Genomic DNA, 13338 nt, shown 5'->3' on the forward strand with positions numbered 1-13338 from the left:
CTGATTCAGTGCTGCCTTTTTTTCTCTCTCTCCTCTCTCTCTTGCTTGCAGGCTTTTTTTGAAACGGCGAGCCTCATGAGCCAGGTGTCTCACCTGCACCTGGCATTCGTCCACGGAGTCTGCGTGCGGGGCTCTGAAAGTGAGTGATGGTGGAAGTCGCCTTGGTTTTTTGCATGGGGGGGGGAGGGCATGGACTGTTGGGGTTTTTTTTTTTTTTAATTTTCTTTCTTGTCCGGTCTTTCAGCGTGACCTAAGTCAGGCAATCCGGTTTTGTCCAGGGCCGTCTTTATCCCGTAACCCTACCCCACGCAAAAAAGATGTAAACCGCCTATAAAACAACAAGTGCTAGGCGGGGAACAAAAAAAAATATATATATAAAAAAAAATGCACAATTAAAACCCGTAAAGTAAAAACGCAAACAAATATAGAAACGCGCTGCTAACTAAAAAAACGAGCCATGAAACGGTTATTAAGAAGCAAGAAAGCTTTGCAAAGCGTTAAGCCCCTGTGCATGCGCACATGACGCCAGCCTTCAGCTGCCGCGGGATGGGGGGAGGGGGGGGAATATTACAGGACGGCTATTACAGTTTCTAGAGGCCCTCCCTATCTGACAGAATATGCAGGGCTTCACCGTTTTTTTTTTAATCATCTCATGGCTGTTAGAAAATCACGGCAGTCACAAAGGGTCGTCTCACGAGGGCGTTGTCAGACCACCCCCCCATCCTCAGTCTCTCCCCCACTGTCATAATCCGGTAGCTGGGTCAGGCCGGCCAGCCCGACCGTGAATGACCTTTCTGCTCTCTGACCTTTTGTGCATTTAATACCCACAGGTGGCTTCGTTTAAACCTTAACTAACGCTGGAAACGTATAGCCGGGTTTTTAGTGGTTTTTTTTATTGGTTTAATATTTATGATTATCTATTTTTTATATTTTAAGAGCTAATAGGTTTTAGTTATTTATTTCTTTTAACTTTTGCTGTTTTTTTTTATCTTTTATAACCGATTTTTTTTGTAATTTCTTCGCTGTATATTTATTGAAATGTAAACGGCTGTGAAGGCTATGACGAGAACAGCGGTATGTAAATGACAATAAACCTTAAACCTTCCACGCCAGATATAATGGTGGAGGAGTTCGTCGAGCACGGCCCGCTGGATCTGGCGCTGCAGAAGAACAAGGGGCAGCTGAGTCCGGCGTGGAAGTCCACCGTGGCCAAGCAGCTTGCCAGCGCCCTGAGTTACCTGGTAAGTGCCGCCGACCGTGCTCCCCCCTCGGCGCGCGGGTAAGCTGGCGCGACGCGTGATAACCGTCCTCGGGCACTCCCGCGCTTTTTTTTTTTTTTTTGCGCCAGGCGCGTGGCAGTTTTTCGCGGTGCTGAGATTTTCGGTGCATGCAGAAAGCTTTGGCGTGGCCGTCAGGGCCTGGCTAGTTCTGCAACGTCTTCGAAGGCTGCTCTTCAACTTTATGTACGTTTTTTTTTTTTTTCCAAAGAAAATTAGCGGCGTTTTTTTTTTTTGTTTTTCTTTCCTGGTCCTCTCCGTTCCACGTGGCAGAGCCTTCCGGCATCCGAAGGCAGGGAAAGGCAGCCGTCGGGAGCATAGTGCTGGGAGGGTTAGGGCTCGACACTTAGACGTGCAGCTCTAGGCCTGGTCGGTGTGTGGCGCGGACTCGTCCGCCTCTCGTTCTAAGGGAACGGCGGCCCCTCTGCAGGCGCGTCCCTGCCCGAGATCGGCGGGCAAAGAGCTGTGCGCTTTCACGCAGGGGAGCCTGGGCGAGGGAGCCGGGGGTCTCGCAGGCCAGAGGAGGGAAGGTGCTACCGGGTTTTGTTCTCGGGGGCAGAGGGTGGTATCTCCCTCTGCCCCCGAGAGATCGGTGCCAGACGTTGCTCTGGAACGAGATGCACCCGGTTCGGGGGGGGGGGGGGGGTACGGGAAGGGGTTTGCAGTAAAGGGAGGAGTAAGGAGGAACCCGATACCTTACTGTTTTCCTCTCCTGTGGTTTGCTCACTAGGAGGACAAGAACCTGGTGCACGGGAACGTGTGCGCCAAAAACATTTTGCTGGCTAGGGAAGGCCTGGAGGACGGCTCGGCGCCGTTTGTTAAACTGAGCGACCCAGGGATCAGCTTCGCCGTCCTGTCCAGAGAAGGTACTGCCCGTCCCAGACAGAATCACGCGCGCACGTCTCTCTCTGTCCCTCCCCGGCTGCTTCCCGACCCAGTCCGCTGGAAACGGCCTGAGAACGTGCGAGCGAAGCGCTGCGGTCACGCAGAAGCGTTTTGGAGGGGGGGAGGGGGGGCGCCGGGGGGACTCGAGCCCGCGCCTGCCTCCCCGGGAGCCGGTCTGACCGCTCTGTGTGGCACGGCGGCGAGGCGAGCTCTGCTCCTCCAAAAACCCGAGCTCTTGAGGAAAATGCCGGCTCTCGTCTGAGCCTCTTTTTTTTTTTTTTTCCCTCTTTTAAATTTAAATGTTTTGTTTGTTTTCCCCCTCCCTCTCTGGGCAGAGCGCGTAGAGAGAATTCCCTGGATCGCTCCCGAGTGCGTCCTCGAGGCCGGCAGCCTGGGCACGGCGGCGGATAAGTGGAGCTTCGGCACGACGCTGTTGGAGATCTGCTTCAACGGGGACGTTCCCCTGAAGGAGCGCACACCCTCCGAGGTACGTCTCCCGTCGCCGGCGGGCGCTCTGCGCTGGCTCCGGTTCTCGGGGGCGCCCGAGCCTTAGAGCTCGGTGCGTGACTGTGACTCAGCGTTTTTGGCCGGGATGGGGGGTTAGTCAGGTGGCAGTAACCGGAGGCGAGCCTGTCCGGCACAGCGCTAAGCGCCCGTTTTTTTGCGGCACCGGAGCCCTGACGGTCGTCTGGCCGGCAGGAGGGCGGCTTGATGCGAAGGCTGACTGCGTTCATCTGTTTTTTTATTGGCGTGCGGTTGCAGAAGGAACGGTTCTACGAGAAGAAGCTGAAGCTGCCGGAGCCCTCGTGCAGGGAGCTGGCGCACCTGATCGGCCAGTGCTTGAACTACGACCCCGGCGAGAGGCCCTCCTTCCGGACAGTCCTGCGTGAGCTGACTCAGCTGCAGCCGCAGAGTACGTGCTGACACCCCCCCTCCCCCCTGCCGAATCCGCTAACCCTGCGAGGCCACGTGGCGCGCTTCAGCCGTGACCTGTACAAAATGATTTGCAAAGATTTTTATTTAGTAGATTTGTGACCGGGCATGCTTGCATCTCTCTCGACTGCACTCTCTCTTTTTTTTCTCTGTCTGTTGCCCTCTCTGTCTATTAGCATGATTCCCTGAACATTTTCCCCAGGAATACAGAATGGCAGAAAACCCTTTAGTGAATTGGGTCTTATATACCAGGTTTGTGTGGTTTTTTTGCCTTTTTTTAAAGATCTTTCGGAAATGGCCTCCGTGAACCCGGATTTCCCTGCCGCGGACCCCACGGTCTTTCAGAAGCGCTACCTGAAGAAGATTCGCGACCTGGGAGAGGTAAAACCGCCCGCGCCCGTAACGTCCTGTGCCTCGTCTCCTCCCCGAGGGCGGGTCGGCGTCCGTATTTCACAGACTACGAGCGCCGCCCCCTTCACGTGCACGAGGCGGTCCCGCTGTCCGGTTGCAGAGACCCGCGTTGGTGAACGCTTTCCCTTTTCAGCTGTTCTGACCTCCTCCTCCTCCTCCTCCTTCCAGGGCCATTTCGGGAAGGTGAGCCTGTACTGTTACGACCCCACCAACGACGGCACCGGGGAAATGGTGGCCGTCAAGTCCCTGAAGTCGGGCTGCAGCCAGCAGCTCCTGACCAGCTGGAAGCGGGAGATCGAGATCCTGAAGACCCTGTACCACGAGAACATCGTCAAGTACAAAGGCTGCTGCAGCGAGCAGGGTAGGTGTGGGAGCGAAACCTCAGAGCCAGGGCACCACCCACCTTCTTGCGCGCTCTCGCTCTCTCTCGCGCGCGCTCTCTCTCTCTCTCTCTCGCACGCTCTCTCTCTCTCTCTCTCGCACGCTCTCTCTCGTGCGCGCTCTCGCTCTCTCGCGTGCTCTCGCTCTCTCGCGCGCTCTCGCTCTCTCTCGCGCGCGCTCACGCTCTCTCTCTCTCGCGCGCTCTCGCTCTCTCTCCCCTAGCCCCGTTCCCGCCCGGCTCCTCGGTGCTGTCTTCCCCCTCCGTCCATCGCTCTCCTCACCGGGTCTGCCGCTGAATGAGCTCTCGCCCTTGCATGCTCCTTAAAATCCGGCTGCGCGACTTTATCTCCCCATTTACTTCTGCACTGAGCGCGAGCTTCCCCACGAATTGCATTCACTCTGCAGCGCCTCGTTACCGCTCTTCCCAAACTCCTTTCGTCTGCCTCCTTCCTCTCCATCGCCAAGTCCGCAGCCTGTGCTTTCTACCTCGCTGGGCCCGAATGCTTGGATCATCCTTCCTGATCTCGTGCATTCGTGCGCCCTCTCCTTTATCCCAGACTCAGATCCAGCCCAGGGACTCACCTCTTTGGGGCAGGGAGGACTCACCTCTTTGAGGCTGTTTTTTTTATCACGTGGAACTAATCCTGCCACACACGGCCTTATTAATGTGACTGTAAGCTCCACGGGTCAGGGACTCTAACTTATGTGTGTCCGTATAGTGCTGTGCGTGCCTTGTAGCGCTAAAATTGCGCAACAACATCACCGCCCTCTATATGGGAAGTTGGCGCATATCCCCGGCACCGTCCTGTGGCAGCGAAGCAACCCTATTCCGAGGCGCAGAGAGAGAGAATACACCTGAACTGTGGTGCCGGCTGTGCCTAGGCCCTTCCGCGTGTCGTCATCTTCTGCTCTTCTTTTGCAGGCGAAAAGATGGTTCAGCTGATCATGGAGTACGTGCCCCTGGGGAGCCTGCGGGATTATTTACCCAAGCACAACGTGGGACTGGCACAGATCCTGCTCTTCACCCAGCAGATCTGCGAGGTAACGGCTTCCCTCTGCAGCCCCTTCTCCTCCTCCTCCTCTGGCCCGCGCGCGGCAGACGCGTTGCGCGCCATCGTCTGGCTGCCGCCTGAAGCACAAACTCGGCCGTGCGCAAATGATATTTTTTTGATGCCTGGTGGAACGTTGTTACAGGTTCGTTGGCACGCCAGTACCCAGAATGCTTTTCGGTTCCCTTCTCTGACACCGCTCACCATGTTGAGCTGTCGGAATATGGGGTCGTGGCACGGCTGCATCTCTCCTTTAATTTTTCATTGCCCTGTTGCTGGGGTAGATGGTTGGAGAGGATTAAGGTGCCTATCGTGTTGCTGTTTTGAGTCGTCCCCAGCTTTTGCTCTGAGCTCAGTCCGTAGTTGGGAGTTGCATGGATGGTGTTTCCACACCACAGTGTAGCTAGTCTGACTAGCCCGTGTTGGACCCTTAGTTTTTCATCATGCCATGTGCTCTGGCCTGGCACAGCCATGTGGAGGGACGTGGTTCATTTCTCTATGCAGGAGTTTTGCTCTCCAGGTTGATTGGCAGCACTTGTAACCCCCATTACCTGTACGTACCCAGATCAGTCCAGACTCCTGGGTTATGCCTCCCTGCCAGAAGATGGAGACAGAGAGAGTCTCACTGACACTGTATATAACCCAGTGTGCCTCCTGCACTCCCTCAGTATTTCTCTGTCTCCAGCAGTTCCCTGTACATACCCAGATCAGTCCAGACTCCTGGGTTATGCCTCCCTGCCAGAAGATGGAGACAGAGAGAGTCTCACTGACACTGTACATAGCCCAGTGTGCCTCCTGCAGTCCCTCAGTATTTCTCTGTCTCCAGCAGTTCCCTGTATGTACCCAGATCAGTCCAGACTCCTGGGTTTTACCTCCCTGCCAGCAGATGGAGATAGAGAGAGTCTCACTGACACTGTATATAACCCAGTGTGCCTAATGCAGTCCCTCAGTATTTCTCTGTCTCCAGCAGTTCCCTGTACATACCCAGATCAGTCCAGACTCCTGGGTTATGCCTCCCTGCCAGAAGATGGAGACAGAGAGAGTCTCACTGACACTGTACATAGCCCAGTGTGCCTCCTGCAGTCCCTCAGTATTTCTCTGTCTCCAGCAGTTCCCTGTATGTACCCAGATCAGTCCAGACTCCTGGGTTTTACCTCCCTGCCAGCAGATGGAGACAGAGAGAGTCTCACTGACACTGTACATAACCCAGTGTGCCTCCTGCACTCCCTCAGTATTTCTCTGTTAGCAGGCAAGAACCAATTTTCCTTTGATGGTTGCTTAAAGGTGACACCCGTGTGTCCAGATTCAGGGCCTATAATTGCTGAGGACTGAAGGAGCCCTGCTACGTGGCCCCTGGCCTAGGACTCTCGCCTTTAATAAGTGGATTAAAGTAAGATAGGACTAGATAATGATATGCAGGGAAGAATCCCCAGGTAAGCCGTGGATGAGGGCTCATGGCGACGTGCCAGCCCTGCTTCTGACTGAGCTGGAAGAAGAAGACGCGGGCAGGAGGGAAACGGCTGAGTAACGGGCTCGTTGCCTCTCTCTCGCCAGGGCATGGCCTACCTGCACTCTCAGCACTACATCCACCGAGACCTGGCCGCCAGGAACGTGCTGGTGGAGAACGAGAACATGGTGAAGATCGGAGACTTCGGCCTGGCCAAAGCCATCCCCGAGGGCCACGAGTACTACCGGGTGCGGGAGGACGGGGACAGCCCCGTGTTCTGGTAAGGAGGTGGCGGTGCAGCCCGGGAGCGTCTGGGACTTTTGCACGTGAATGCGATTTTATTCAGCACCAGGGAATCTGGGACTGGACTCTTTTTTTATTTCCCCCAGGTGGTGCACGGTGCCCCCCCTTGCCGAATCCTGCCATATCATCCTGTGATTCCAGACCTGGTTTTCTAATAGGCCGGCCCTTATGGGAGTTAAAACCGAGGCACCGCTCCCAGTTTTTTGTAGAGGGCAGTGCGGGCCTGGTTATGGCAGGTTGGGCCCAGCGGAGCGTGAGAGATGTAGGTTCTGATGGACTTCTAGCCTCTCTGGGAGAAGGGACTCGGAAATTACCCACCTCATCTCCCAAGGCTGATTTCTGTAACTTTAAAAGCCGGAAATCCACCAGACAGGAAAAGGTGACAACTCTCAGTGTCCACAAAACGTGCATCTTCCTACCACATTTTTATTTTATTTTATTTTTTTTTAAAGTCTAACAAGCAGGTTACATAAATTATATTTATTTTAAAAATGTCTTTTCCCTGTACGTACCCGGATCAGTCCAGGACAGCTGGGTTTTGCCCTCCCCACCAGCAGATGGAGACAGAACGAGACTTCGCGGACTCTGTCCTGTTACCCCTGAGGTGCCACTTAGTGTCTGCCAGTATTCATGTTTAATATATTTTTCTAACAAGAAATCAGTTTTTTATGGAAAAGGTTGTCGGTTTCATATATATATATATATTCCGTTTCATTACCACCCGGTTACTAATGCCATTGTGTATTTATAATCAGCTGCCAACCTCCTTCCGATTAGGCTGATGTGCTTCTTATCAAAAGGAATTTTTTTATGGAAGTGAACTTAAAGTGCACGCATACTATTCACTATTAAAAAAAAATGTCCACGTCTCCAAATAGTGGGATACCCGGGCTTGAGACAATCCAACAACCTTCGCCATTACATTTTTTTTTTTTAATTTATTTTAAACAAAAGGAATTTTTTTAAAATAAAAATAATTTATATAATCTGCTTGTTAGACTTTTTTTTTTTTTTTTTTTCAGAAAAGAAATTTTAAAAAATGAATGTGCGGTAGGACGGTGCGAGTTTGTTGACAAATAAATAAATAAAAATAAAATAAATTATGTGTGATGCTGGGCGGTATTTATTTAAATCAAGGTTTCATATAAAACCGTCTTCCTGGCCTTCATGCAAGTGGCGGATACCAAAATCACGCCAGCTTGCACTCCCCCCACCCATGCCTCATAATCGCCCAAACACAACCCAGCAGCCCTCGGATAAAATGGAGCAGCGCCTGCGTTAGCTGCATCGGCCGTTAACCCTGGAATGGCTTTCCTGCCCGATCCCTAATGGGAGCTTATTCCGTAGCTCGGGTGCCCACTACACAACCCCCTGCCCTGGTTTTACCATCTTGCCTGAGGCCTTGCCCTGGAACCAGTGCCTCCGTGAGGGGGGGGGGGGGGTGGTCAGTGGAGGAGCCCCCGGTGCTTCCCGTGCAGGTGTGAGCCCTCGTGCCAGGGCTACGCTGCTTTCCCTTCCTCCCGTTTTTTGCCGTCTCTCGTCTCTCCTATGGCTTCTTCCTTTCCTGTTTTGTTTATTTTTTGTTTTCCCTCCTCCTCCGTAGGTACGCAGTGGAGTGTCTGAAAGAGTGCAAGTTTTTCTACGCCTCGGACGTGTGGTCCTTTGGCGTGACGCTGTACGAGCTCCTGACTCACTGCGACTCCTATCAGAGCCCTCCCACGGTGAGAGCCCCCTGCGGCGTCCTTCCAAGCGACAGAGAGAGACGACGACGAACCGGGTGGTCTCAAGACACGGGGGGGGGGGGGGAGGACGAGGGGGAATTACTCTGCTGTTCGTGCGCGGTGCATGGCCTCTCTCGCGGTCCCGCCGCCGTTTTAAAATGATCGCAGGGCAGGCGGGGGTCTCCTTGACAAGGTGACGCCTTGCTTGCGCGCGCCTCTCGTGCCGGAGCGCGCGGCTCCCAGGCTGCGGCTTGTTTTCTGGGGCCGCGGTCCCCGAGCTTGACCGGCCATCGTCTTGCCGGGCAGGTGCCCCTCGGACGGTCACCTCCTAAGGGTCGGGGGAGGAGGAGGAACGTTCTCAGGAACGCGAGACCTCCTGAATTTTCAAAGCAGCTTTCTCCCAAGCCGCTGCGAGGTTGCGGGGGAGGGTGGGATTGGAGGATTGCCCCGGAGAGAGCGCATACTATCCCCCCCCCCCCCGAGAGGGGCATTTTGTGAGGCCGTAGGAGCCTGCCTTGCAAGATCATGGTGAAGAAGAGCAATAACCTTAAAAAAAACCCAAAAACCAGTAACTTAAACCTTCCCAAGGCCAGCGCAGCTTTCCGTTTCGGCCTGAGTTTTTTTTTTTTTAATCTTCCCGCCTTTTTCTCTCTCTCTCTCCCCGCAGAAATTTATCGAGATGATCGGGGTGACCCAGGGTCAGATGACGGTGGTGAGACTGATAGAGCTGCTGGACAGGGCCCAGAGATTGCCGTGCCCGAAGGACTGCCCCCGAGAGGTGAGGCCTCCCCCCGCAGCCCCCCCCCAGGGAGGATGCGCAGCTGCTTCCTGCGACCGTGAGGCTACGCACACACACACACACCCACCCCCGGCGCTAAGCAGAGCGTTTCACCGCCGCCGCCTCCTCCCATCGCCGTCTCCTTGCTCTCCCCGGGGGCCGTCCTGGGCTGGCAGCGCCACGTCGCGGACGATGTCATAACGGGGCCGGCCGGCGATCGGCTCGCGCGTCGACCACGATGTCATTGCCGTTCTGGGTGGATAGGAGCCCTTGCAGGCTGCCGGGGGGGGGGGGGGCTTTTCTCGCGTCGGCGCAGGGACCCGTGCCCGACGTGAGCCCCCCCCCCCCTCCCCCGGCGGTCGCCCGGAACAGGCAGATCGGCGCCGAATTTTTAACCAAAATTCCTAAACTCTCCCCCCCTTGCTTTTTTTTTTTTTTTTTTCCCCCCCCCCTCAGATCTATCTTTTAATGAAGAACTGCTGGGAATCCGAGGCGTCGTTCAGGCCCACGTTTCAGAACCTGGTTCCCGTCCTGAAGTCGTTCCATGAGAAGTACAGGAGCCAGGCCCCGTCTGTGTTCAGCGTCTGCTAGAGGGGCAGCGGCAGAGGAGGAGGAGGGGAGAGAGACAAAGGAACTTTTTTTTTTTCTTTTTCCCCACTCCTGTCCCCGCAGGGCGATGGACCTCCTCCTCCTCCTCCGTGTCCGCGGCGTGGGCATGTTGGCCTGGAAGCCCCGGGCGCCGGGGGCAGCGGGACCTGTAACCTCCCTGCGCACGTCGGAAGCCTTTTGGCCCCGGGGTTTCTGCGCGAGAGGCGGATCTGCGCCCGAAGGAGATTTTTCGGTTCCCCTCCCGCCTGGATTTCTGGACCTTTTTTTTTTTGTGTTCGTGAATGTCAAAGCCACGAGCTGCGTTGAGGCTGCTTGGAGCACAGGGGCCCGCTTGGTTGGCTTAACTGTTTTTTTTGTCTGTCCGTCCGTCCTCCCTCCGGGGAGGGAGCGTATTGGTTCTGCGCCACATGGCCTCGTCTGTTTCCCCTGACCTGCTTTCACCGAAGGCTGCGGGGCGTAGGGCGGGACTGGACCACCCCCCCTGCTGCCGCTTCCTGCCAGACTGGGCCGGGGATTTTACTAATAAGCAGACGCTCTTTTTTTTTTGTGTTTTCTGTTTTGTTTAGGTTTTTTTTTTTGCTGTTGGGTTGCACTAAGCCACCTTCCCTTCCCCTAAATGTGTTTTTTTTTAATATCCGGCAGACGAGGAGAGAATCCTGCTCTGTCGTTCCCAGGGCCTGCGGCCTAGGGATTCTCTGTAAATGCGTTTTTGCTGGGACGCTGGGGTTTTTTTTGTTTTTTTTCTGTTTGATTTTTTTTTTTGTTGTTTTCTGTTTTGTTTATTTCCCGTAAGGCGGAGATTGATTGCCCGCCGCGTGAAGGCGGAGATAACCTATTTCCATGCTATATACATGTATTGTGTTTTTGTATATAGGAGTTCTGGCTTAGATGTCTGTAAGATAGGGAGATATTTATATGTATATACCACGTGCGTGCGAGCTTCACCAGCAATGGCCTTTTCTGTTTCACTTTTTGTACGTTTTAATACCTCTCCCCAGAAGTACCTCCGCCCCTAGCCTCCCTCCTACAGTCCTTGCCCCTCTATTGCTGTAAATTGTAAAAAAAAAAAAAATCTCTACGCCCCCCCCCCCCCTTCGGGTCTCTGGGGGGAAAAAAAAAATCCAGGCAGGTTTTAGAGAAATCTGCAGCCGGGCCATTATTAGGGCAGGCGCGCCGGCAATATATATATATATATATTTTTTGGGAGGGAAGAAAGGGGTGAGGCGGAGTGTTTAAAATCCTGCTGGTAACCTCACTCCCCCCCCCCCCCCAGAAACGCGCCCGGTGTAGCCCCCTGCGCGGGAAGACGGTCTCCCGCTCCTGCGGTCAGGGAGAGAGGTTGGCATCGTGATGCAAGTGCCCAATGTGAAAATGTGAAGTGGGATTTCTTCTCTGAATCCCCCGACGTTCAGAGCCTCTGCTGCCGACCTCCCAGCCCTGCGTGACACTCCCCGCCCCCCCCCCCCCCCCGGCTCGGGCTGTTCCCCCGTCACAGGGGCGTTTAAAATCCCAAAGAGCTGCGGCTCGGCGTTCAGCGTAAGGTCTTGTGCTTTGCTGGTTTGGTTTTTTTTTTTATTATTTTAAGTGCCCAAACTGTTCCTGAAAGCCCTTGCTCTGAACTGATTTTATTTTTTCCCTGGATGGACTGAACCTCGAGTCGTGCTGGGAGATTCTCTCCCCTGGACGCATGTCTGGCTGAGAATGGGGTTTTTTTTATTATTTTAAGTGCCCAAACTGTTCCTGAAAGCCCTTGCTCTGAACTGATTTTATTTTTTCCCTGGATGGACTGAACCTCGAGTCGTGCTGGGAGATTCTCTCCCCTGGACGCATGTCTGGCTGAAAATGTTTTTTTTTTTTTGGGAATGGGTTATGCATTGTATAAAGCTGCTGCTGTTGTAGATAAGAGGGGGGGGGGGGGTTTGGTTTGTTTCCCTCTCTTTTGATAGCTGAATATCTTTCCAGCCTGGTGGGTGCTTTTTGTGCAAAGTCTAGCGCTGGCAGGGTGGAGCTTCTGAGGGGGGGGTGGACAGTCGGTCGGGGTCCATCCCACGTGCAATGGCACCAAGGCTTCAGTCTGTCCTCGGGTGCCCTCGCAGGGAGCTGCAGCGGCAAAGACTTTCTAAGGGGGGGGGGGAGGGGGGCTGCAGGCTGACTCTGGGCAATTACCTCCCAGCCCGGGAGAAAGCAGCCATTAATATCCTGCAGCGCCTCGGGCTTGTGTGGCTGACAGCTGGGAAATATCCGCAGCTAGAATCGGGGGGGGGGGGGCAGACCAACTGATACCGGTTCTGTTACTGTCATGAAAACCTTTTTTTTTTGTGCCTTGGAAGCTGTACTGTGCTCTGTTGGAGAAGTACACCCCACCCATCCTACTATTCCTCCCCTCCCCTGCTATCGGATTTGTACTGTGGTGCCATTCGTATTTCAAAACCTGTTAAACCACTTCCCCGGAGGAGCGGCCGTGTTGGCGAGCGGCGTCGCTGCGGGGGGGGGATCTGACCGGGCCCAGGCGCTGGTGGTATCGCCAACCCAGAACCCTTGAGTGCTCTCAGCAATCGGGGGAGGGCAAGCTCCTGCAGAGTGAAGTCGCTGTGCTAATGTTTTGTTTTTTTTTACGAAGAAATAAAATAAGAATCCAACAAGGCACCTGGAGTGGGGTGAGGCCTAAACCCTGCAGCCTTTCCCCTCCGCCTGCTTCGTAACCGAAGGGGCGCTGCATGACTCTGTGTGTGTGTGTGGGTAATTGAGCGGTGCTGCCCGCCTTTTTTGTATGAAAATGCTCCGCAGTCGCGTTCCTGTGTCTGACAGCGTCGGGACAAAAAAAAAACTGCTCGTCCTAGCCGTGTAAGGAGCCCAAGCTTTCGGAAAGCTGCTTATTAAAATTGTATCAGGTTTGTTGCATGATGCAAGATCACTTTTATTTTTTTTATTTCCCCAGCCATTAAAAAAAAAAAAAAAAAAAAATGAGCAAAATGGAACTGCCGTCTGGTAAATCTTTTATCATCAATTAAGTCAAACAGCAGAACAAAACACTTCTGTCAGGCCTGCTGGGCACTGATACTCTTAGCTATGTTTAGCCGTCAGTAAATTATAAGGCAAGGAGAATGGCCGGGGGGGGGGGCATTGGAGCTGTTCCCTCACAGGGATAAGGATGAGTGTGGGGCTCGCCGGCGCTGTCGTGTTGAAGACGGGACCTGCGCGTGACTGCAGGAGCGCCGGTACCCTGCGGGTCAGCCCAGCGCAAGGAATCGCAGCCCCGCGCAACAGTAACGAAGCTAAAGCAAGCGCCTCTCGCACTATAGCAGTGAAGCGGACAAGAAGCTGCCTTCTCCCCTGTTCGGACGTTGCAGAGCGCCAGACCCGAAGAATAATTAACGAATGTTGGGGAAAAGTACAGCAGGGCCGCCCCCTCGTTAAACCTCCGTCAGGTGCTGAAGAAGTAAGGGGGGAGGGGGGGGGAGCCAGAGCCCTTATCTGAATTTCTGGTCTTGTGCAGATGGAGAAAGGGAAGGATGTCGACAAAGCCGCAGTGGGGTGAGATCTC

At 54.2% G+C, this 13338-nt stretch overlaps 1 protein-coding gene across 1 annotated transcript in view; it reads left to right on the plus strand.

Moving 5' to 3' along the window:
• TYK2 (tyrosine kinase 2) overlaps positions 1-12769 on the plus strand; it is a 30603-nt gene extending 17834 nt beyond the window's left edge. Inside the window, exons 12-23 of the mRNA XM_029585278.1 lie at positions 52-139; positions 1114-1241; positions 2008-2143; positions 2498-2649; positions 2925-3075; positions 3379-3476; positions 3675-3867; positions 4810-4928; positions 6491-6663; positions 8290-8407; positions 9075-9185; positions 9642-12769. Of these exons, the coding sequence (XP_029441138.1) occupies positions 52-139; positions 1114-1241; positions 2008-2143; positions 2498-2649; positions 2925-3075; positions 3379-3476; positions 3675-3867; positions 4810-4928; positions 6491-6663; positions 8290-8407; positions 9075-9185; positions 9642-9776 (1602 nt within the window). The 3' untranslated portion in view covers positions 9777-12769. The remainder of the gene's footprint in view (positions 1-51; positions 140-1113; positions 1242-2007; positions 2144-2497; positions 2650-2924; positions 3076-3378; positions 3477-3674; positions 3868-4809; positions 4929-6490; positions 6664-8289; positions 8408-9074; positions 9186-9641) is intronic.
• Positions 12770-13338: the final 569 nt, after the last annotated feature.

The sequence above is a fragment of the Rhinatrema bivittatum genome, chromosome 19 (genome assembly GCF_901001135.1).
Source record: "Rhinatrema bivittatum chromosome 19, aRhiBiv1.1, whole genome shotgun sequence".
Classification (NCBI taxonomy): Eukaryota; Metazoa; Chordata; class Amphibia; order Gymnophiona; family Rhinatrematidae; genus Rhinatrema; species Rhinatrema bivittatum.